This window comes from Xenopus laevis, chromosome 4L (assembly GCF_017654675.1).
Source record: "Xenopus laevis strain J_2021 chromosome 4L, Xenopus_laevis_v10.1, whole genome shotgun sequence".
In the NCBI taxonomy this organism is placed as follows: Eukaryota; Metazoa; Chordata; class Amphibia; order Anura; family Pipidae; genus Xenopus; species Xenopus laevis.
This window is the reverse complement of record NC_054377.1, coordinates 131,870,379-131,894,824: the sequence shown is the minus strand read 5'-3', so window position 1 is coordinate 131,894,824 and position 24,446 is coordinate 131,870,379. Positions and strand designations below refer to the sequence as shown.

The 24,446-nt window shown below is 41.5% G+C and overlaps 2 protein-coding genes across 10 annotated transcripts in view; both read left to right on the top strand.

Annotated features, from left to right (window-relative positions):
- The window catches only part of fgd5.L (FYVE, RhoGEF and PH domain containing 5 L homeolog), a 117,123-nt gene that overhangs the window by 73,407 nt on the left and 19,270 nt on the right, over window positions 1-24,446 (top strand). The window contains exons 11-14 of the mRNA XM_018259058.2: window positions 8,019-8,090; window positions 9,867-9,935; window positions 16,402-16,485; window positions 17,311-17,390. Coding sequence (XP_018114547.1) covers window positions 8,019-8,090; window positions 9,867-9,935; window positions 16,402-16,485; window positions 17,311-17,390 — 305 coding nt within the window. The remainder of the gene's footprint in view (window positions 1-8,018; window positions 8,091-9,866; window positions 9,936-16,401; window positions 16,486-17,310; window positions 17,391-24,446) is intronic.
- Window positions 867-6,547, top strand: LOC121403117. Of its 9 annotated transcripts, none has more exons than XM_041590823.1 (3): window positions 867-1,835; window positions 5,069-5,684; window positions 6,351-6,547. In XM_041590823.1, the coding sequence occupies exons 1-2, from the start codon at window positions 869-871 to the stop codon at window positions 5,665-5,667; spliced, it is 1,566 nt and encodes a 521-aa protein (XP_041446757.1). In that variant the 5' UTR covers window positions 867-868; the 3' UTR covers window positions 5,668-5,684; window positions 6,351-6,547. The 9 variants fall into 9 exon arrangements, 6 of the variants coding, with proteins under 6 accessions (XP_041446757.1, XP_041446761.1, XP_041446759.1 ...); XM_041590827.1 differs by lacking the exon at window positions 5,069-5,684 and adding an exon at window positions 4,077-4,384 and having other exon boundaries at window positions 6,096-6,547; XM_041590825.1 differs by adding an exon at window positions 4,077-4,384 and having other exon boundaries at window positions 5,069-6,547.

The following is a 24,446-nucleotide window of genomic DNA, read 5'->3' as shown; positions in this document are numbered from 1 at the left end:
GAAGAGATAGCAAGTAGGAACAGAGGAGTTGTTAAAAAGATGTGATGACTGCTTAGATGAGTGTTTCTATTTATTATTGTTGTAGTTGTACAGAGAAGGAAACCTTATTACAATGATCAGTTGTTGCTGTCAGTGCATTCTATGATTGTCCCATAATAAAGGTCTTATTTCTAGAAGCATTTTAGGGGGTCCCAATGGTTAACATCAACATAATGCCCGTTAGTAAATTGGCGAAGTGCCAAAATGACTTCACGCTGGGGAATTTTCGCTAACGTTAGTCACTTCGCCCTTTAGTGAATTTCCTCCTTAGAGTTTCTTATACTAACGGACTCCTGCTGCACAAATATGGCAGCGCCCACATAGAGGAACATGGGGGTAAAAAGGGTCAATCAAAAAGCATCTGGCAAATACTCTAATAACAAAATTATAAATAGTATACAAAGACAATATTATGATAGATATAAAAAGGTATATTTTCTGGTGTCAGTATCTCTTTAAGGCTTCAGGCACATTGGGACTCAGTATTGCTATTGAACACAACATGAATAGCTGTGGGTTACACACAATGATAGCAAATGAAGCTCTAATAGAACTGTAGTTATCACCCAAAAAACATGGCAGGGCCCATTCTCTAATGTTTCCTTTAGGTACTGTAAAAAGAAAACAGAGACGGTAATACAGCAGTAAATACACGTTAGCACAGATAATGCGAAATAAATATTTGCAGTTGTACGAAGCTATTTCAATTGCACAATTAGAATTCCCAAGGCTTATGTAGGACGGAGAATAGTTCCATTAGTAAGAAAAATGGTGAAACCTTTTAAAACATTAGTGAATAAGAAATGAACAAACAAAATATAGAGAATGAATGGGGAGAGACTTAACCTCCCCTACCATGGGAGTGCGGCAGCTTCCCCCCTTTTCTGTATTGTTTTTTACTTACCTCGTGTATTTTCTTCTGTTTAAAACTTACCTCACTTCCGATTGGTCAATTTTCAATCCCAGGCTTCTGATTGGTCGATTCAAAAAAAGGGGCGTGGCTTCGCGGGAAAAGCCGCGAAAGCCGGCTATAAAAGGACAAGCCGGCGAACGCTCTTCATTCTTCATCGGCAGCCGACGCGAGAGGATCGTTTGGAAAATGGCTGAAGAGAATCCCGACGGCAGACTTCACGACATCCTTCGTTGGATCCAGGCGGAGGCGGGACATGAAGAAATCCAGACGCTCCTTCAGCAGTGCCAGCTTGCATCATCGTCGGCGACAGCGGTGACATCACTTCCGACTGCAGAGCCTCCAGGATCGCCGTCAGAGGAAGCTGCGTCATCTTCAGGAGCTGACGTCGCCATCCAGCGCACCCCAGCTTCGCGCGGACCAGGAAAGAAGCGGATCGTCGCCGTCAAGAGGAACACCAGAGGGAAACAAGCGGCGAAGAAAAGAACCCAGGTGACGTCAGCGGTCTCCGCCAAGAAGAGGATCGTCGCTGACCCGCCACAAACAGGAGTTTGGCCGTCGGCTTCCCCCCCTTCATCGCGAGTGAGTTCCGCCGCTGTTGCAAGTGGTGGGCCGCTCCAGCAAAAGAGCTGTAACGCTTTAGGGCCCTTTCCTTCCACAGGGTCCGGGGGAGGTCCGGCAGCTGGCAGCTCCCATGTGGGGCACCAGGTCGGCAGGGGACCCCAAAGCCGCCCAGAACCGGGGCCCTCCAGCTGTAACACTATAGGGCACCCGGTTCGGCCACCTGCCAGCATGGGTCATGCATTGCCATCATCTGCCATTCACAGCGCACCCCAGCCTGCTGGTTTAAACCCTCAGGAGGAGAGTCAACCCATCCAAGTGATTGGTAACTATTCTGCCAATGATGTCATAAAATCTTTGTTAGCTTTGTTAACCCCTGGTGCGGCGTCAACGCATATAAGCACAGGGGCTGTGTCTTCTCAAGTAGCTGAAACTGCTTTTAGAGATTCAATACTCTGTGATGCTACACCTTTGGGTTTGCACTTGCCACAGGCCATAAAGGAAAAAATTACAAAAGGAGAGTATATTGACATGCTCTCACTGTTGCCATCATCAAAAGATTTTTTAAGCAAGCAAGTTAAGCAGTCAGATCCTGAAATGGACAGACGTCGGCCTGTGGCAAGGACATTCACTAACTGGTTACAGGCATTTTGTATTTATTCAAATGTATTGTGTGAGAAACACCCACAATTAGGTCCAGGCCTATTTAAACATATTGACATTATTCTTGAAGCATATAAAGCCTATGGGGGTATTTCCTGGTTTTTGTATGATGATAGATTCAGACAGAAGATGTCCATTCAGAAGTCAATATCTTGGGGTTCCAAGGATATTGACCTTTGGATGGGAATGCTTATTCCCAAACAACCATCAGTTCCATTACCTGGGAACAAAACTCCTGTGAAATATAATGCTTGCTGGGCATTCAATGAGTCAACTTGCCGCTTCCAAGCAAGCTGTAGATATAAACATGAATGTGCTCATTGTACTGGCAACCATCCTGCCTTTCGTTGTATCAAACGATTTGTCACAAAACCCAGTGGTAGGGACTCCAGTAAGTCGGATAACCCCGGTGAAGTTACCAGAAATGCGCCACTACCTAGAGCTATATCCAAAGCGCCAGATGGCGTGCCTCTTAGAGAGGGGTTTTGAAGTTGGCTTTTGGATACCATCAGCAGATCCTGTAACCCTCATATCATTTCCAAAGAATTTAAAATCAATAGATCTAAACCCAAAGGTAGTTAAAGAAAAAATTGAGAAGGAACTTAAATTGGGCAGAATTGATGGCCCCTTTGATGATCCTCCATTTGAGGATTTCAGAGTTTCACCGTTAGGACTTGTACCTAAGAAGGAGCCAGGAAGCTATCGCTTGATTCACCATTTATCATATCCTTTGGGGGCATCTGTCAATGATGGAATTGGTCCGGAGTTATCTTCAGTTTCATATACGACTTTCGACCAGGCAATATCGATAATTCAAGAATTTGGTCAAGGTTCATTATTGGCTAAAAGTGACATCCAATCTGCTTTCAGGCTACTGCCCATACACCCTGACTGTTATAAGCTTTTAGGCTTTCATTATGAAGGCAGTTTCTATTTTGACAGATGCCTCCCAATGGGCTGTTCCCTTTCGTGCTTTTATTTTGAAGCCTTTGCATCCTTTTTGCAATGGGTAGTTCAATGGGAAACGGGTTCTAAAGGGGTTATTCATTATTTAGATGATTTCCTATTTGTCGGTCCTGCAGGTTCTAGTTCATGTGGAATTTTGTTAAGTACTTTTACGTGGTTTGCTAGGAAATTTGCCATTCCACTAGCTGTTGAAAAAACGATACCCCCTACTACAACCTTGGAATTCCTTGGTATTCAGATAGACACTGTAAATCGTGAATTTCGCTTACCTGAAGAGAAAGTAGCTAAGCTGAGAAGCATTCTAAACTCAACTTTAAAATCCAAGAAGGTTAAATTAAAACATATACAATCCTTGATTGGACATCTGAATTTCGCTACAAGGGTTATTCCTATTGGTCGGGTTTTTAACAGAAGACTCATTGCACTAACGTCGGGTCTAGATAATCCTAACTGGCACATAAGAATCCCTCAGGTAGTTAAAGATGATCTGATTGTTTGGCAGGAATTTCTAGAGAATTTCAATGGCATTACTTATTGGCAAGGAGAATTGTTTGAGAATGCAGCGTTGAATCTGTATACAGACGCAGCTGCTTCAGCAGGGTTTGGCGCTATCTTTGGCACACATTGGATTGCGGATGCATGGCCATCTTTCTGGGTTGAACTCAAGCTTACCAAAAATCTAGTGTTATTGGAATTTTTTCCACTGTTAGTTGTTTTGGAAGTATGGGGCCCTCAATTGGCTAACAAACGTATTGTTTGGCACTGCGATAATATGGGGGTGGTTCAAGTAGTTAATAATCTCTCTTCTAACTCCCCCCCAGTACTGAGATTACTTAGACAGGCAGTATTCCGAGCTCTTAAATTTAACATTTTGATTCAAGCAAAACATATCCCTGGTTGTACCAATGTTGTGGCTGACGCATTATCTCGATTTCAGTTCAACGAGCTCTGGGAAATCGCCAATTATTTGGACAAAGAAGGAACACCATGCCCCCAACATCTGTGGAATTTAGTATTGCCAGAATTTCAAAATGGTTAAGTATGTCATTGGCAGACAAAACCTGGCATGCTTACATCGCAAGCTGGAATGAGTGGATGAAGTTCAAAACAAGTTTCCCAAAGATCATTATCAAGGGGACAGTGACGTCTTATTGTCGTTTGTACTGGAGCAAGTTGAGGCTCAGTACTCTCTTTCAGCTATAACAAAAAAGTTAGCAGGCATATCCTTCTTTTTAAAGGTTCAAGGTGAGGCAGACATAACTAAATCCTTTTTGGTCAAACAAATCCTTCGGGGTGTTGGTAGGATTACACAATCTGTTGACATTAGGAGACCCATCACATTATCATTGTTGAAAGATTTAGTTTCGGTCCTACCTCAAATATGCTATTCTCAGTTTGAAGCAATGTTATTTACTTTGTTATTTTCTGTGTCTTTCTTTGGTGCCCTTCGGGTAAGTGAGTCGGTCTCTCATAGTAAGAGATCCCCAGGGGGTATTGGGAGTGAAGACATTCATCTGGTTGAGGGCAAATTAAAAATTATATTAAAAAAATCAAAAACGGATAAAGTGGGAAGAGGGACAACCCTTTGGCTTGGTAATAGCACGGAACAGTCAATATGCCCAGTATTAGCTTTTAGCCATTATCAGCAAGTCAGACCCTGCCTTCCTGGCCCTTTCTTTATACACAGTGATGGCTCTTTTGTTACAAGATTTCAATTTGTGAAAATTCTCAAAGGAGCTGTCAGTAATTTAGGTATACCACCTGACCATTATAACACACATTCTTTCCGCATTGGAGCTGCCACACAAGCCTCATTGATGGGTTTAGGAGAAGAGTTCATCAAAAGGCTTGGCAGATGGAACTCCTCTAGGTATCAACTTTATGTTAGACCTACCCTTGTTTAGTAAGTCTTATCTTTTTTCGTTACAGTTTCTCCTCCTTTGGTCTGGATTATTGGACACTCTTTCGTCCACAGAGCAAGAGCTAGAGCAGAACAGCGAACCTACACAACTAATTTAGGCATTAAAGATGTTAGAATTGTTTGGATGGGCATTCGAGGCCTTAAATGGCCAGATTTATTGCCAATAATTTTGCAGATGAAATCTCGTTGGGGTTTCCCAGCAATTATTCTGATCCATCTAGCTGGAAATGACATTGGAAAGGGTAGAAACATTGATTTAATTCGTAATATAAAAAGAGACCTTGCTCAGATCAGATTTATTTTTCCCAATACTGTGATAATGTGGTCGGAAGTTGTGCCCAGATTAGTCTGGCTTCAAGATGCAGGTTTTCACCCCCTTGAGAGATGCCGTAAAAAACTTAATTTTGCTATCTCAAAATTTTCCAAGACAGTTAATATTTTGGTTTATAGGCACTACGAGTTGGAACAAGGTTTTGAAGGCCTGTATCGCGCGGACAGGGTACATTTGTCAGATATCGGTTTTGACATTCTGAACATGGGATTCCAAAGTGCAATAGAGAGAGCTTTACATGTGTGGGGAATGGCCAAGGCCAATTTAATGGTTTAATTGGCCTTGACGTGGAGGTATGCTCCTGGCTAGGTGGTAAATTGGCGGGGCTTAAGGATATTTGTTGTTAATCTTTAAGGCGGTCCGCTGCAGAGATCTGATGCAGAGGCTGGCTGGGAATATATGTATGAGCAGGTATTAGTATCATTAGCAATGGTTAATGTTCTGATTGATATGATATTTAATAAACAACAGCTGCGGCCATTCTCCACCATGCATGTGTCCGTGTCTATAATTGGTTGTTATAATTGGGTTGTGTTAAGTAAGTAATGCTGTCTGCAACTCCCATGAATGGGGAGAGACTTAACCTCCCCTACCATGGGAGTGCGGCAGCTTCCCCCCTTTTCTGTATTGTTTTTTACTTACCTCGTGTATTTTCTTCTGTTTAAAACTTACCTCACTTCCGATTGGTCAATTTTCAATCCCAGGCTTCTGATTGGTCGATTCAAAAAAAGGGGCGTGGCTTCGCGGGAAAAGCCGCGAAAGCCGGCTATAAAAGGACAAGCCGGCGAACGCTCTTCATTCTTCATCGGCAGCCGACGCGAGAGGATCGTTTGGAAAATCCCACCCACCCACCCTGTTATTGTATAACATATCTGAATGCATAATAAATATAAAAAAAAAAAAAAAAAAAATATTGTCGCAGCGGTTAATTGTTGTTTATAGAGAAGTGTCATATGGAGGTATGCTCCTGGCTAGGTGGTAAATTGGCGGGGCTTAAGGATATTTGTTGTTAATCTTTAAGGCGGTCCGCTGCAGAGATCTGATGCAGAGGCTGGCTGGGAATATATGTATGAGCAGGTATTAGTATCATTAGCAATGGTTAATGTTCTGATTGATATGATATTTAATAAACAACAGCTGCGGCCATTCTCCACCATGCATGTGTCCGTGTCTATAATTGGTTGTTATAATTGGGTTGTGTTAAGTAAGTAATGCTGTCTGCAACTCCCATGAAATTACGGGGGAAGCCAGTGCAAACACAGGAGTTATTGAAAGATGGGATGCCTGCTTGAAGGGGTGGTTCCCATATAACTTGACTCTTAGGGGCAAATTCACTAAGCGCCGAAGCGCCGAACGCTAGCGTTAATTCGCTAGCGTTTGGCATTTTCGTTACTGCGCAAATTCACTAACGAACGCTGGCGTAGTTTCGCTAGTGTTACTTCGCACCCTTACGCCTGGCGAATTCTCGCTAGCAACGTAACTACGCAAATTCACTAACTTGCGCAGTGTACTGAACGCTACCTTTTACGCTAGACTTCCTTCGCCACCTCAGACCTGGCGAAGCGCAATAGAGTAGATAGGGATTGTTTGAAAAAAAGTTAACAAAAACGCTGGCGTGTTTTCTACATTATGGGTGATAGGCTGAAAAAGATCGAAAAAATTTTTGGGGCTCCCCTCCTTCCCCCCTACATTTCCTGACTCATGGCAACTTACCTAGACAGTGGGCACATGTGTAGGGCAAAATAATTTTTTTATTTGCTGATTTGAAGGTTTTCTAGGCATTTGTAGTGCTGATACGTATTCCTCCATTGAAATTTGAATTTGGCGCCGTATGCAAATTAGCCTTTGCTAGCGTAACTTCGCTTTACATAGCGAATCAACGCTAGCGCAACTTCGCAACCTTACGCTACCCCTGAGCGCAACTTCGGATTTTAGTGAATTTGCGGAGCGCTGGCGAAACTACGCCTGGCGAAGTGCAGCGAAGCGCAGCGAAGTTGCGCCTGGCGAAACTACGAATGTTAGTGAATTTGCCCCTTAGTGACTAGTTAGTTATAGAATACTAGTTCCATGTCAGTCAGTCACACCCCCAGTAACATCACAGTAAGACTTATCGGTTGCAAGTTCAACCCCATCTTCTAAGGCTACTTGTTTGGAGATTATAACATAATAGGAGGCCCATGGAGTGTAGTAAGGAAGGATGCAACCGGCTAGTGAAAGATGGGCCAGTAATTATGGACAAACAAAGCAAAAGGAAAATAATGATATACACTAAAATATCATTGCATTAACAATTACTAGGACATGAAGGGATAATTGCCATGTACAGATACAATGTCCCTGCGCTATTATAAAAAAAATAATATGGTAGTGGAGATTCTATTTAATGGTGGGGGGTTTATTTAATGTCTGTACAGTGTGATTGCAGTGAAGTTTAGATGGTTTAAAGTAGGAATTAACATGATCGGAACATTAAGTCATGGCATTAAATTTCATGTGAGGCTTAATAAAAACTTATCTGTTAATCGTCTGTATTTAATGAGCCTGGAATGCGGATGATTTTTCACTCTGATATTGACCGTCTGTCTTACGTTCTAATTAAAAGGCATTTTTCAATGTATTTGCTGCAGGAAAACCTCCAGAAACTGGTACAGATTGAGCACAGTGTCAGGGGTCAGAGAAGCCTTCTTCAGCCTGGGAGGGTGAGTACAATGGCTGCGTTATACCCTGGGAGTCCATACATTTAGCCAGTTATAACTACAGCCCCTGCTGTGAGTAAAATCCATCTTCCCGTGTATAGATATGCTAACACCAAAACATCCCTATTGTATATATAAACGTATTATTCTTTTCAAATTGGTTCTATAGGACCAGTTACTGTGTTCATAGTTCTCATAATAATGATTTTGTGATGTCATCAAATGTGAAATTTGGCCTTGGAGCAGCTGTGCTTGTGTTTGCCACTTTGTCCTTATATTTCTCAGCCAGAGAGTGTGTATCCATAGGAAACAATGGCTGTGTCATGTCCCACCCAGAGAACGGTGTCTATAAATGGTAAACAATGGATATGCCATAGCTTTCCCAGGCAGCCCATGCTATACAGTAGTTTCCCAGAGCAGCAGTGCCACCATGGCTGGATTTTAATATGTCCAAATCCCTAGGCCCCATCGCTCCCACCTGGCAGGTATTTTACTGGCCTGGCTGGTAAAAATGATGGTTTATCCCAATGTTATTAATAGGGAAAAAAGATAAATGTATAGGAAGGCCGGTATTTTTTCCTGGAAAAGGTGGCAACCCTAACTCCCACCCAACTGCCCCCTCCACTGGCATCACTACTCAACCCCCGACTGCCCGTCACTCGCAACCTCCCCCCACTGCTCCTCCCTTCACATCATTACTTTATTGACTCTTAATGCGGCCAGCGGGTGGCATACCGCCCCCCCCCCCCAATTTTTCCACCCTTGGCCTTTGTGCCATAGAAAACTATGGGTCTGGTTTAGGAAGCATTACCCCAAAATCTATATCAAGAATTTTGCTTGTTTCCGAACACTGGGCAAATTTACAATGATACAGTAACTCATTGCAACCTATCAGCAATTAGATATAATTGGACTATTGCAGGCAGAATAATGAAAGGAACTCTCTAATTGGTTGCTAAGGATAATAACCAAATGCAAATTTGTTAGCGGGTGACACAAAGGCTCAATATGGGCATTTTCAGCCGATTGGTTCCCACTTTGTGTTTTAGAGAAATCCATGGCCTTATGTGGTTCTTGACTAATGGGATTTACAGGCTGGACAGAATTCTGAACATGCCCTGAGCAGATATTGATCGAGGAGCCACAGGTTTATGGGCTAATGGAAAGGCCAACAGCTTGCTAAAGAAAGAATATACTGGAATCTCAAGCCAAATCATGGTCATGGCCTGATCCCCTGAAAGCTCCTGCAATAGAAACCAGTGTTTTAGTCCCAAATAGTTTCCTGTTTATTAAGTCATTATGCAGACAGTATAGTTTGGGCACCCATATGCAATGATGATTAATTTAAAGTAAAGCCATTGTTCGTGACAGATCCTGTTTCATTTTCAGCAACAGCAGCGATGCCTACAGGGTTTTAATATAGAACATATGTGGCCCATACAAACGCCTGCCCTAGGAGTCCTAGGTGTACCTTCTAGCGTGTACAACATATTTGCTAATCAGAAAATACATGTTAAATTGAGTACTGCAATTGAAGCATATTATTGTAGGAACCCCGTCCCCCAAGCAAAAAATAGAATGAGTAACCAAGATTATATTTTCTAACCTAAGAACTCTAGTCCTAGGGCCAGTACCTTAAAAAGAAGATAACAAGGATGCAAGCAGTGAGCACGGCTCATTACAGGCAGGAGATGAATATCCATTCCGCAGTAAGAAATCTATTTCTTGCCATTTATTGTGACACAAACCTTTTTTTTTTTTTTTTTTTTGCCCTCACAGGAATTTGTGAAAGAAGGAACTCTAATGAAAGTTTCTGGAAGAAACAGGCACCCCCGGCATTTGTTCTTGGTAAGAGAACTGTTTGTAGACAGATTATATTACATTTGTATTTGATATGGAAAGTAATACACCAGGGACAAGCAGTATCCGTGGTCCAAATCTGTGGCTACATGCCTCCCCTCCCTAATATAAATATTACACTGCCAACAGACAGCCACACAGACACAGACAGTGCCGCATGTAGCAGCATCATATTTAGTGCAGGGCAGGGGCGAGAACTGCAGAAAATTTGGTGCAGTTTGCAGCATGCTCTACACTACTTAAATGACTCTCAGTATCCCCTTCAGTAGGGATGTAGCGAACCGCCGATAATGTGTTCGCGAACGCCGTTCGCGAACACCGGCAAAAAATGCGAACAGTTCGCGAACACTTCGCGAACTTCGAACATCCGAAAATCGTTCGATTCGAACGATCGAAGGATTTTAATCGTTCGATCGAACGATTTTCGTTCGAATCGAACGATCGAAAACCATTCGATCGAATGATTTCATTCAATCCAATGGCTTCGATCGTTCGATTCGAACGAAAATCCTTCGATTTTAGCGATCGAATGGTCGAATGGTCGAACGATTTTGACGCGAACGCCTATTGGTGAACGTCGCGCGACGTTCGCGAACTTGCGGCGGACGCGAACAGCCGATGTTCGCGCAAACAAGTTCGCCGGCGAACAGTCCGCGACATCCCTATTTATCACAGACAAATGGAGGTGCATATTTTTTATACTGTATTTGTGTATTGCATTCCGCAGTAACAGTGGTATCATCTGCACTTCTAGGAAGTTACCCAAAATATAAAAAGGGCTTATTTATGTCCGCAAGTGAGCGAAGTGCAGTTTCTAGCACATTCGCCATTAATTGTTATAATGAGCTCCAGAGCTCCATCCAGGGCTTCATTATTGTTGTGGTTACAGGGGAGTCATACCTGATTTAATTGTAGCCAATGATTCAAAATGAATGCAGTTGCACTGGCACGTCTCCATCGGACACAATTGTGCTGAAAGTTTGCCAAGTCCACATTAGCTCCATTTTCGGTGTTCAGTGTGAGAGTGACATGTAAGCCTGATTCTATAGACATTCTATAGACACAAGTGGCCTGCGACTGTTGCCGCACCACGTTGAGGGAACCCTGACTCTACCAATAGTCTGTAGGTAGGGGTAGCTCCAGGGTTCCTCTGGGACAATAGCTGCAAATGCTCTCAATTCAGAACAGGAGGCAGGAAAGATTAAAGCAACGGCAAGTGCAACTAAACAGGAGTGCGAAGAGCATATTTTGAAGCAAGTACCTGAATGAACGAATGGGGTTTTTTATACCGACTGCAAACGTAAATGCCGTTGCAGATGTACATGACCCCTATTTATGCAGTGGAACCCAGGAATAAGGGGGAGAGGGCTTTATAAAATGAATAGAGAGGCTGGAATGGGGTGTCAGTTGAAGGGTATCCTATTGTTATTTTATTTAAAGGATATGGTTTGGCAACAACATAAAAACAGAAAGTGTGCCCCTTGTTGAAGGGGCACGATTGAAGCCCCCTGGAAACTTGCATGTTGCCCACTTAGGTGATGACTGTGTGGATTGAATTGGAATATTCTACACTATGGTTATTATCAGCGCAGACCTCTGTCATGCCAATAGATTCCTTTGGTGAATTCGGAAAGCCTTGGGCTCGGACAGTTTTCCCGGCATTCTTGTGTGAGTGACATCCTGGCAGGAAGCGCGCTGGGCTGGAGCAGGAGCCCGTTTCCTGATTCCAGTCCTTTGTTTACACGGATGTTGCTGCCTGAAGTTAGAAGTACTCACATACAAAACAAGGACCCTTCCCTGACCCCTGCCAGCCTACGGAGCTTTTGGGCCCCGTCCCAGCCTTTATCTCACACTTCCAAGAATTACTCTACAAAGGCGGCTTGGGCTGAGAATGAACATTGGGACATGGTTAGGGGCCAAGCCTCCTGTCAGCTTTGAGATCTTAGAGTTTCCTCTGGTATGAATTTTACATGTGATGTTATCAATGATGAAAGCAGAATAATCGTCACTCTGGATCAGAAAGGATTTATTTCTAGGTTGCAGCATTCTGGCATTATAGACAAGGGTGGTAGAAGCATCTAATCTGAAAGCTCTCGCTGAGAACAGCACCACTCAATGTTGAATTTGATTTGCTTGGGAGAACCTAATGCCAAAGCAGCCATGGGTCCAAGTGGGGCAAGTAGCACTGGGCCACTCCTAGGACCTGGGGAGATGTATTGGCAGGTAGGAGAATGGGCAGATGGCCTTTATCTGTGCATTGTTGCTGGTGCTGTCCAATAGATCCAGCTACTTTTATTTTATGGCTGGGGGTGCAACTGTGTTGGATATAACATCACTCAGTCCCCTCCCAGGTGCTGGCTCCTCAACACATTAGGGCAATGTCAGGCATTTATGGAAACAGAAACAAGTTCCCACCAGAAATGGGGCCCCTTGGTGTCCCAAAAGGCCAGTCCATCCTTGGCACCATTGAGTGCCTATATTGTCCTCATGGTGCAAATGTTCAGAATTAGCTGTTTTTTGCAAGGTTGCCAGGCCTTATGCAGGTCTACAACTTTATTATAATCCTGAACCAACTTCATGGCGAGTCAGTATTAAATAAAAAAATCCATTATTTCATGAAAAGTGCCTTTAAACTTGCTTTGCTGACAATAATACCCCTAACATTCACGTTCTTATGAAGTCACCGACAGGCCAAGTATAATCATCACCCTCACTCCCCCCCACCCCTTGTTTTATTCTGAAAAATGGTTTTAATTTACCCGGTATGATCCGTGCCTCTCGTTACGTGATGGGATATTAGAATAAGGATTTCGTCTGCATTTCACTCTGCACCAAAGTCTGCAACAAGCAATTAAACCACAATAGTCATTTTTTAATGTTGAAGAAAGTCTTGGGGTGCTAATCAGTGTTGCCTTGCCAACCGTATGTGTCAAAGCTCCTGCCGACGTATACCAAGAACACGTCTTATGGGCAACAAACAATGTGCTGGCTGCTTCCCAAAACTCCATTTTATTAGCATTTTCCTGGTGCCTGCACTTCATCTCATTAGTGCTTTCTTTGCTATTATATTTTAAGGGAATTCCCCTTGGGAATAATTTTATTTATTAGTTACAGTATTAGAAGCATCTGTACTAATCAAGCAAACCTTTTTAAAAAAAAAAACTAAAGACAAATTTCTTAAAGTCGTATATGCAGGCTCCTGGCAAAAAAAGAGCAGCAACATACATGGCTTATCTTTAACCCTTTTTATTCCAGACTAGGAAGGGTAGACAGGGAATGGCTCTAATACTGGCAAAGATAAAAAATATTTATACAGATATGGGACTGATATCCAGAATGCTCAGGACCTGAGGTTTTCCAGATAAGGGATCTTTTCATAATTTAGATCTCCAGACCTTAAATCTATTTAATAATTTAAAAATTATATAAACCCAGCGGAACAAAGGAGAGAGGTGAACAGGCAGCATTACAGTGGCACCTTTTAGCTGACACCATTTGCCCACCCGGCCTTGGAGCCCTGCCAACCAGCAACATCCAGTCTATGGTGCCCAACCGAAATAGTCCAATGTTTCCCCTTCAGCTGATAGGAACAGCCCTGCATAGGCAGAAAGGGAAAGGACAGTGTAGTGCAGAGAATTGAAAATGTAGCTGCTTCCTTCTCCATGTTAGTCTTGTACCACATACCGTTTTCTTTATTAATGTCTTTATTAACCCAACCTGGCCCCCTGCCTGTTTCTCTATATTAATGGGAAAGTAAAGCCCAAAGTAACTATAAAGCATTTAAAAACTGGTGCATCCCTTTTCTGTAGTCTAGAGGGTGTATCACATGTGCAATGTTCTGCTCCAAGATACTGGTGCACCACTGGAGGCTTTGGAGAAGAAAAAAGGCCAAACAGGAGGGAGTTAGGTATTAGTAAACACAAGTTTGGATGCACAACTGAGTGCAAAGATATTTGCCCTTTACATGCTGCTTCTCAACTTGCTACAACCGAACCGACCATGTGCCCCTTTAGCATATTCTGATGAATTACATTAAAGTGCAATTGACTCAATGGAACCCTGGAATCGCTGGCAGCTTTAATCTGCTGCTAATTCCAGGTTCCAGATTCCAGTGCAACTTCCCCTTGGAGGTCCAACTTATTGGTCAGGGAAAACCTTGGGAATTAGCTACTAACTAAAAACATTGTCTTGTAGCTTGCCCAATAAAATGGTGTCACATGAATCATTTTTGCCACTATAGGCCAAAAAATAGAGGCAGCTGTTGTGTCCAATATGTAAGTCTTGTCCAGAACCGGATAAACCCGCGTGCAGTTGACTGTCACAATTTTCTCCATCCTCGGTCATCACTTTCTATAGAAAGTGATGTATTTCTCTCCCAGTACTAACGTGCCACTGCTAGAAATGCTAATGTGATCAGCAGCGGGGAAATGTCAGTGCTCAGATCAGATTAATGTGAGAGCGGATGGTAATTTATGAAGCAATAAGTAAAGTGAATAAAAACTCAGTGAGAAGTCATCTGTCAGCTAATGACACGGAAATCCCTCTCCGGTATCGAGAGAAGCAGAAAGCCGGACCCCTGTCTTCTGGGATGATTGACAAGCGATGTGTCCCTCCGCCGCAATGGTGGTCCCTATTAGATACTTATGTCTATTATGCATTATTTACGGCAATGGGTGTCACAGCCAGTATCACCGCAGGGTGGGGAGACCCTGATAAAATGCACTTTTGATTTCCTTTCATAGCAAGCATTTCAATGGGCTCATCTGTCTTTGGAGGGTCTGCCAGTTATTATGGGTTTGTTTTATTTGATTTCCCACCAGATCTGAGCTCCCTAAAGCAATATTAATGCAAAAGGAGACGGCTCTAGAAGCCATGAATATTCTTTGTATGAGTTTTTTTCTTTTACAGTAGCTGCGGATCCTTTCTATGAGATTGGAACTGAAAAACTCGCACTGATTTAGATTTGGTTTTCAACTTTACCCTATACATTTATGAACAATATTTTGGGTATGATTCCACAAATTTTCAGGCAAATTAATTACATTTTTGTTTAGAAATTCAAAGCAATTTTCCAGGCATGTCTCTGTGTTGCCATCCCACAGTGCCAAAGGGCAGGTGGTAAGGACAGGGCTCTGTTGATGGTTGTTTCCTCTGCTGCACCCTAACCTGCATGTCTAAATGACTTGAAGTAAGGGGACTGGTAGGGACACCTGCATCCTGCCTCTCATGAATGCAGTGCTCCAAAATGCAGGCAACACTTTATTCATCGGGGTAGCTGTAGGGCTCTGTGCTCCCTGCAGCAATTCAGGAAAGAGAAAGGCGGCGTCAAACCTTTGCACACTGCCTTCACATAAGTAAATGACCTTATTAGTGACCCATTAGTTTAATGCCACCCGGACCTTATGTTTAAAGGGAAACTGTCATGGGAAAAAAAATTTTTTCAAAATGAATCAATTAATAGTGCTGCTCCAGCAGACTTCTGCACTGAATCCATTTCTCAAAAGAGCAAACAGATTTTTTTATATTCAATTTTGAAATCTGACATGGGGCTAGACATATTGTCAATTTCCCAGCTGCCCCAAGTCATGTGACTTGTGCTCTGATAAACTTCAATCACTCTTTACTGCTGTACTGCAAGTTGGAGTGATATCACCCCCCTCCCTTTTCCCCCCAGCAGCCAAACAACAGAACAATGGGAAGGTAACCAGATAACAGCTCCCTAACACAAGATAACAGCTGCCTGGTAGATCTAAGAACAACACTCAATAGTAAAAACCCATGTCCCACTGAGACACATTCAGTTAGATTGAGAAGGAAAAACAGCAGCCTGCCAGAAAGCATTTCTCTCCTAAAGTGCAAGCACAAGTAACATGACCAGGGGCAGCTGGGAAATTAACAAAATGTCTAGCCCCATGTCAGATTTTAAAATTGAATATAAAAAAATCTGTTTGCTCTTTTGAGAAATGGATTTCAGTGCAGAAAACATGTTTTCCCATGACAGGATCCCTTTAAAGGGCAAGACCACCTCCAAAACTCTACAGGGTTCTTAAAGGTGGAAAAAGTGCTGCTATGAAAGCTCTGCTGTCACCTGTTGCAGTAATAACCTCCAACTGTCTTCCAAATACTGCTAAGGGATTCAGAAACCAATTCCAAGCCTGCACACATAGCTGCTCTAATAAAGGGACATTTGCCATTGGCTTCTAAATGAATTGAATAAAGTGTGCTAAGATGTATATGAATATGTCTTTACAATGAGAGCTTGCGGACCCTGTAGGTGGGGATCAGTTTCTTATCTGCTCTTCCGGGGCGTTTCAGCTGTGTTTGCTTATGCTTTGTCTTGAATCTCTCATCTGTTATTTATTTACAATATGCTATCTCTTATATCAGGCTAAACATGTAACTTTATATACTTAACCCCATTTACCAATTCACCTTTATTTTTATATTCATCCAGATGAATGATGTTTTGCTCTATACATACCCACTGAAAGATGGCAAATACCGGCTGAAGAACACCCTCTCAATTCCAGGAATGAGGGTAATTATTTCTATATTTCATGTTCTATTCACACATGTATCTGTCCACAAAATGTTTAGGGTGCATATCCTTGTTAGTTATTTGAGAATAAATGATAAGGCCAGAGATGGAAGATCTGTCTTGGATGAACTGTTAGTTTGGAATATATTAGGCCCATACGTGGGCCAATAAAAGCTGCAAACTCAGCCACTCCAGACAGAGTTTCAGTTTATCAAGTCCTGTATGCGAGGTCCTGCTCGATCAGCTTTTTGCCAAAATTAATTTCCCATTGGGCGATGACTGAATTGGCTCCAACTATGATTTGATTGTTGATCTGGAGGCCAAATGATAGAATCATTCAAAATTGGGCCCAACAAAATCAGAATTGGTGGCTCTGTTGGGTAAAGATCTGCTTAGCAGCTTTTACCATGTATGCGCAGCTTGAGAATACTGTAGGGATCCTATCATGATGTACCTTTGTTTTCATATCCTCTCTTACATGCCTGGCAAAAAACTGAAAGTCTCACGTATACCAGGAAATATGCGAACATTACCCATAGCAATACATTAGTTCAAACTTGGTTGCTTATAGATTGTTGGACTTAGATGTATGATAATAAATTAGCATGATAGCATTGTAGTATTGTAATCACAATCTGAATTTGTAACACTGGTAACATAGACTCTAATAGCCCTGTGCACAGTGAAGATGGGTCCCCATTCTTAGTATTCAAACTTCCATGCACTGAACTGTCATGTGCCTAGGCAATATTGTCTCCTAAGTCCCTAAAACATGTTCTCTGCAGAAAACAGATGTATTCTCTAAACATATATTTTCTCTTCTAGGTTAGTCGCCCCATTGTGGAGCATGCGCAGAATGTGCTTAAAATTGAATGTATGGAACGTTGCCTTATGTTGTCTGCAAGGTAAATCTGGATATGTTTTGTAATCTCATTCGGACACATTATATGATTTGTAGACCTCAGATTCTGAGATTATGTGTGCTCTTCAACATGTTAAATGCATCAGCCTAAATCGTTTAGGATGTGCAGTTTTAAAAGATGTCAGACATAATAGTGTCTTATTCCAGAATGGCCAGAGATCAGAGTCTATAAATCACAATTATTGTCTAGCGTATGGAAGGTTTCAATGAATAATGACACTTTAACAATCTCCAGCCTCCTTCTGCAAAGCAGTATGGACATAACTATGAAGCATTGCTTCACAATTACTTAATTGAGAAAAATTGTCTTAAAGGGGGACATTAAGACTAAAATAAAACTCTATCTGTTTATTGATTTGTACAACCGTCACCACTTTTTGCCAATACTCAGGGAAATCAGATGGGCAACTTTCTGTGCCATGCCAAATTTAGTTTAGTAAAAAACATCTTTTAAAGGCCATTATAGAAAAATAAATTGCATTAATTCTGAACTAAAAACTGTTGTATTCAGTTGTCCAGAGCTTTAAAGATATGCACAATGCAGTGCTTTAAAGATGAGCACAAAAAGCAATGTTATTTGACCAGATTTCCAACCCAATCCTGTATCTGGTGCATCCCTATGATTAGATCTTTAAGTGTATGAGAGTAGGTTCTCCACAACACATTGCTTCCGGTGTGGACTTTAGGAGGAAGTGGGGTATTGGGGAATGCAGACCATAATTCAATAATTCAGTCAAGAGCTTAATCCAAGGTCAGACACAAGGTCAGAGCAGGCGGCTGACAAACTAATCAGGAACAAGCGGAAGAGTCTGTTCCTGAAGAGTCAATATACCAGAAATTTAAAGAGAATTAGAGTGCACCCTGGACAATTTTACCCTATAGATGGTTATGGCTTCCAAGACAGAAAGATAATTTAAAGGAAAACTATACCCCCAAAATGAATACTTAAGCAACAGATAGTTTATATCAAATTGAATGACATATTAAAGAATCTTACCAAACTGGAATATACATTTACATAAATATTGCCCTTTTACATCTCTTGCCTTGAACCACCATTTCGTGACTCTATCTGTGCTGCCTCAGAGATCACATGACCAGAAATACTACAACACTAACTGTAACAGGAAGAAGTGAGGAAGCAAAAGGCAGAACTCTGTCTGTTAATTGGCTCATGTGACCTTACATGTGGTTTGTATGTGTGCACAGTGAATCTTACGATCTCAGGGGGCGGCCCTTATTTTTTAAAATGGCAATTTTCTATTTATGATTACCCAATGGCACATACTACTAAAAAAGTATATTATTATGATAATGGTTCATTTACATGAAGCAGGGTTTTACACATGAGCTGTTTTACTCAGTATCTTTTAATAGAGACCTAGATTGTTTGGGGGGTATAGTTTTCCTTTAAGGATGTTTTAGCATTGAACAATGACTTGTCAGTGCAGTTGTGGGCTGATGATGTTTTTCCAACTGTTGCAACTGTGCTCTTTGCTCAGTTAAGTGAAACAATAAGAAGGTGTCCATACCATTTATATGATGATATGATATAGTATCCGTCCCTTCAGCCTATTGGCCAAGTACTGTACGGGATCGGCTTAAGACTCCAATAGTTTCCAAAGCCTTGAACACTGCCTATTCCATCTGCTTTACATCATCCCAGTATCTCATTGCCTCCAGGATAAGGCAGATGCAAAGAAGACAACCTGTCTTGAGCTTCATTTTTATATTTGGAGATGTACAGCACAACCCGCAAATAGTCCATTTATGGATCTTGTTTTCAAGGGTGAAAATACTCAAATATACTCTGCTGATAAACCTGTCTGTCAGGGAGTTAGAGAAAGGACATGTTCCCATGGAAGTCAGTAGTGTGAGTGTCAAAGGAGAGGGAATATCTTGTCTTTCTTTTCACTTGTGCACAAAATTCAGAATGAATTTATGTTGCAGTATGAAAGTCTTGTAGAACAACTGTGCCAGACGTAGGGTACATAAAAATAGAAACCACATATGGTGAAGGGCTACGAGACTGTAATGTTTTGTCCCTTACGGGCTCCAAATACTGATGGGGGACAACTTTGCATTGAAACTAAAAACAACTTCTCCTGGTATGGCAATGTCAAGCTCTTAATAATGTGTAGTTTGATCTCAAGTCTGGACTTCAGACCTTAAACAGAACTTGCAGAACTGAACAGCCCCTGCTAAAGCTGACAGATAGCTATCTAGCAATTCTGGAGTAAGAGCAGTCACATGAGCCTCAAACCTCCAATTGCCTAATTGATGCTGTAAATGAAAAACTACTGGGCTGACCACACATGAGCCAACAAAAGCTGCTGACTTCAATCCAAATGGGTAGCACTGGCCTAAGTATGGGGGACAAGTTCAACCAAAATATTTTCCTCTAAGCAGTAGATATCTATCAGGCAGGTTGAAAAGTCCCATAAAACAAAAAGAACATCAGAGCATCTCCTCTGCATCTGGCCATGTATGCCCAACTCTTAAGAACCAGTTGATATATTTAGAGTGTAGGCCAGCCGTGCCCAATATGAGGTGCTAAAGACTGATGATATCTTGGGTTGTACAGATTTCTTGCCTTTAACAATACACACAATAACACAGCTCTACCTACTCGTAGCAAGTTAGTCTCAATTTACACATAACTCACCTCAGAGGCCATCAGGCATGTGTTAGCTCTACACTTTATCACGCTTTATCTGTGTGAATTGCGTGATTATCGCCTTGAGATGTTTAATGATGCAGGGAGAATGGAGGAAAAGGATGGCTGATATCGCCGGAGTGTGCGCAGCATCACAGATTCGCTGTCCTTGGCTAATGAAATTTATAAAATTGCTCTGAGGGTAGAGCTTAACCAAACCATATGTTTATGTCTGCGGAACCACTGACAGATTCCATTAGTAACCCTGTTCTGGCATTCACAGAGCAGCACATTCTTATTACAGCCTCAAAATTGTATTTATTTTTTAATAAAAAAGCCAAACTCTGCCCCGACCCCCTCCAAAAATGTCTTCTTTCGAGACAGCAACCTGTTCAATATTTTGCACGTTATCAGGCTTTGAGAATAGCGATGGGGAAAATGAAATTACTTGTGATGTCCAACACATATTCCTATGGCTGGAACTGTCAGAAATCAAATAGCAATAATAAAGAACGGGATTTAAAGGAGAAAATCCATGTACACGTGGCTGTTTTGTATCTATTGTCTATGTCCAATTGCAAGAGCTGTTTTGTTAAGGAGCCGTCCATGTTTGACACGTGCACCCAGGGGTGCTCATTAAAATGTGTCCCAGTTTTATAATGTTATGCCTGTGCCCCTTTACTCCGCAGCTATCTCAAATGAATGAAGAATGGTGTGTGTGTTGCTACTTTATATCCCTTAAAGAAACAGATAATGGACTTTTTTATTAATAGGCTTTTACGTAGGCAGTGCCATTCCATTCTTTTAATGGGCTTCTGCTAAGAAGGGTGATGTTTTTATTATTATTAACTGCACATTTCTGAGTGGATGCTTTGACCTCTCTTAATTTGCATGCTCGTTTAGAGGCATCACATGTTAATGTATTGCAATTGGCTTAATAACATATAGATGAAGGTAGAATTGGATTTAAAGGAACACTATAACCTACATGTTTTTCTGCTGAATTGTGCTTAGGACGTACCTTTGGTAGTTATAGTATCATTGTGTTCCCCATCCCTGGATCTTATCTGTTGGTCGGCTTCTAGAAAGAGAATAAATACAAAATAGGAGGACAATGGGAGGTGATAAAGAAACTGGAAACCTGCTATTCAGAAAGTTCCTAATTACCGAAAGGCTGTCTCCCATAGACTCTCTTTTATCCAAATAATCCAAATTTTTAAAAAAATGTTTCCTTTTTCTCTGTAATAATAAAACAGTACCTTCTATAGGCATGGGACTTGTTATCCAGAATGCTCGGGACCTGGGGATTTCCGGATAATGGATCTTTGTGTAATTTGGATCTTCATACCTTCAGTCTACTGGAAAATTATTTAAACATTAAATAAACCCAATAGGCTGGTTTTGCTTCCAATAAGGATTAATTATATCTTAGTTTGGATCAAATACAAGGGGCTGTTTTATTATTACAGAGAAAAAGGAAATAATTTTTAAAAAAATTGGATTATTTGGATAAAATAGAGTCTATGGGAGATGACCTTTCTGTAATTTTGAGCTTTCTGGATAACGTTTTTCAGATAAAGGATCCCATACCTGCACTTGATCCAAACTGAGATATAATTAATCCTTATTGGAAGCAAATCCAGCCTATTGGGTTTATTTAGTGTTTAAATGTTTAAAAAAGATCCATTATCTGGAAAACCCCAGGTCCTGAGCATTCTGGATAATGGGTCCCATACCTGTATTTGTATAGTCACCCTTGCAAAGGAAAAAAATGAAGTGACCCTTTGAAGCCTGGGTACAAGGCTTACAAGCACACCGTTCCATAAATGTAATAGAAAGTCATATGGAGTCAGGGGTATCAGGGAATGAAAAGAACAAAAGAGATCTTCTCTTGCTAATTAGCCACCCCTACCTGCCAGAGAACTTGCAAACTACACACTGATATAGATGGCATATAACAAATCCGCAGAGAACGTGGGAAGCCTCAAGTCTATGATTAAGTGCTCTGCATGAATCCTATTAGTCCAGGCTGTTCCTTAATGGGAGCTCTGTGGGGTTTTATTGTTTTCTTCGTCTGGATAAAGGATGTTCAGTTCCTGAACTCTGTGTCTGGTGCACAATTGCTATTTTCTAATTCCTATTTCTTCTCTGCTACCTATCTGCACCAAGAGGGAGACACGATGAACCTTTTGTTATGATGCTGGACTCTGGGGCAAATTCACTAAAATTCGTAGTTGCGCCAGCGTCCGCTTCGCCGCACTTCGCCAGGCGTAATTTCGCTAGCGCTACGCAAATTCACTAAAATCCGAAGTTGCGCTAGCGATTAATTCACGAAGCAAAGCGAAGTTACGCTACCGATTCTTAATTTGCATACGGCGCCAAATTGAAGTTACAATGGAGGTATATGTAGCAGCACTACACAAGCCTGGGAAACCTTCAAAACAGCAAATACATTTTTTATTTTGCCCTACACATGTGCCCACTGTATAGTTAAGGTGCCATGAGTTAGGAAATGTAGGGGGGAAGGAGGGGAGCCCCAAAAAAATTTAGATCTTTTTCAGCCTATCACCCATAAAAAAGAAAAAATGCCAGCGTTTTTTGGGACTTAGAAAAATTTTTAACTTTTTTTGAAGAAATCCCTATCTACTCTATTGCACTTCGCCTGGTCTGAGGTGGCAAAGGAAGTCTGGCGTAAAAGGTAGCGTTCATAAAAATTTGCGTGTCAGTGAATTTGCGTAGTTATGTCCGTTGCGCAAATTCGCCAGGCATAAGGGTGCGAAGTTACACTAGCGAATTTACGCCAGCGTCTGTAAGTGAATCGGCGAATTAACGAAAATGCGCTACGCTAGCGTTAGGCGCTTCGTCCTTTAGTGAATTTGCCCCTCTGTGTCTGGGCTCAATGCACTTCTCAAGATAAGTTGAAGGTTTTGGGTGATATGTCTCCAGTAGTTGTGCAACAAATCTCCAGAAAATACTTCTTCACCAGCAATAAGTGCAATCACTAGTGGTAAAACATACGCATTCTGAAGTCGCCTGAAGTTTCCTCATGAGCAGCTTCGGACTTACAAAGCAGCACGTAGGTTCTACCACTGGCGATTTCAATAATTATTTTGAAAGTATTGTTTTTTTTATAAATCTCCCCATCGGCCATCACCCTTAGGGGCACACAAATTCAAACTCCCACCCTCCCTTACCCAAACTAAATGCTACTTGTGTCAACGGCTTAGAATGCCACACTTACGCAGATCATATATTTTTAATACAGTCAATTGGAGAACTCTTCTGAGCACTTTTCCCTTGCAATTTCAGCAATCTGGTTGCTAGGGTCCAAAATTTACCGTACCAACCATTTAAATAAGAGACTGGAATAGAAATAGGAGAGGGTCTGAATAGACAGATAAGTAACAAAAAGTAGCAATAGCAATATATTTGTAGCCTTACAGAGCATTTGTTTTTTTAGATGGGGGTCAGTGAAAAGCTGGAAAGAGTTAGAAGAAGAAGGAAAATAGTTTAAAACTATACAGAATAAATTGAAAAGTTGCTTAAAATTGACCATACTAAAATTTAACTTAAAAGTAAACCACCACTTTAATGTTCCCCATTAGTATTAGCTGTATCTAGACATTCTGTACTCTGGCAGACCTCATTTGTTTTCTTATGTATTATTTTTACTTGATGGTATAGTTCCAGTGGCACACCTTAAAGGAGAACTAAAGCCTAACTACAGACGTAGCTAGAAATGTTGTACATTATGTTTTTGGCTTCTGTACCAGCCCAAAGCAACCACAGCCCTTTAGCAGTAAAGATCTGTGTCACCAAAGCTGAAACTTTAGGCTGGTTCAATAAGTTAAGCATATAAAACATGGAGTTTTTAGCAATATTCATTTTTTGGGTTTAGTTCTCCTTTAAAGGGATACTGTCATGGGAAAAAAAAATTCAAAATGAATCAGTTAATAGTGCTGCTCCAGCAGAATTCTGCACTGAACCCATTTCTCAAAAAAAGCAAACAGATTTTTTTTTATATTCAGTTTTGAAATCTGACATGGGACTAGACATATTGTCAATTTCCCAGCTGCCCCAAGTCATGTGACTTGTGCTCTGATAAACTTCAATCACTCTTTACTGCTGTACTGCAAGTTGGAGTGATATCACCCCCTTCCTTTTCCCCCCAGCAGCCAAACAAAAGAACAATGGAAAGGTAACCAGATAACAGCTCCCTAACACAAGATAACAGCTGCCTGGTAGATCTAAGAACAACACTCAATAGTAAAAACCCAATGAGACACATTCAGTTACATTGATAAGGAAAAACAGCAGCCTGCCAAAAAGCATTTCTCTCCTAAAGTGCAGGCACAAGTCACATGACCAGGGGCAGCTGGGAAA

Bases quoted from the DNA above. Each gene is read 5' to 3' on its own strand.
- LOC121403117 (XM_041590823.1), top strand. From the start codon at position 869: ATGGGGAGAGACTTAACCTCCCCTACCATGGGAGTGCGGCAGCTTCCC. The intron at 1,836-5,068 runs GTAACTATTCTG...TTTTCGTTACAG, and splicing joins TCAACCCATCCAAGTGATTG to TTTCTCCTCCTTTGGTCTGG.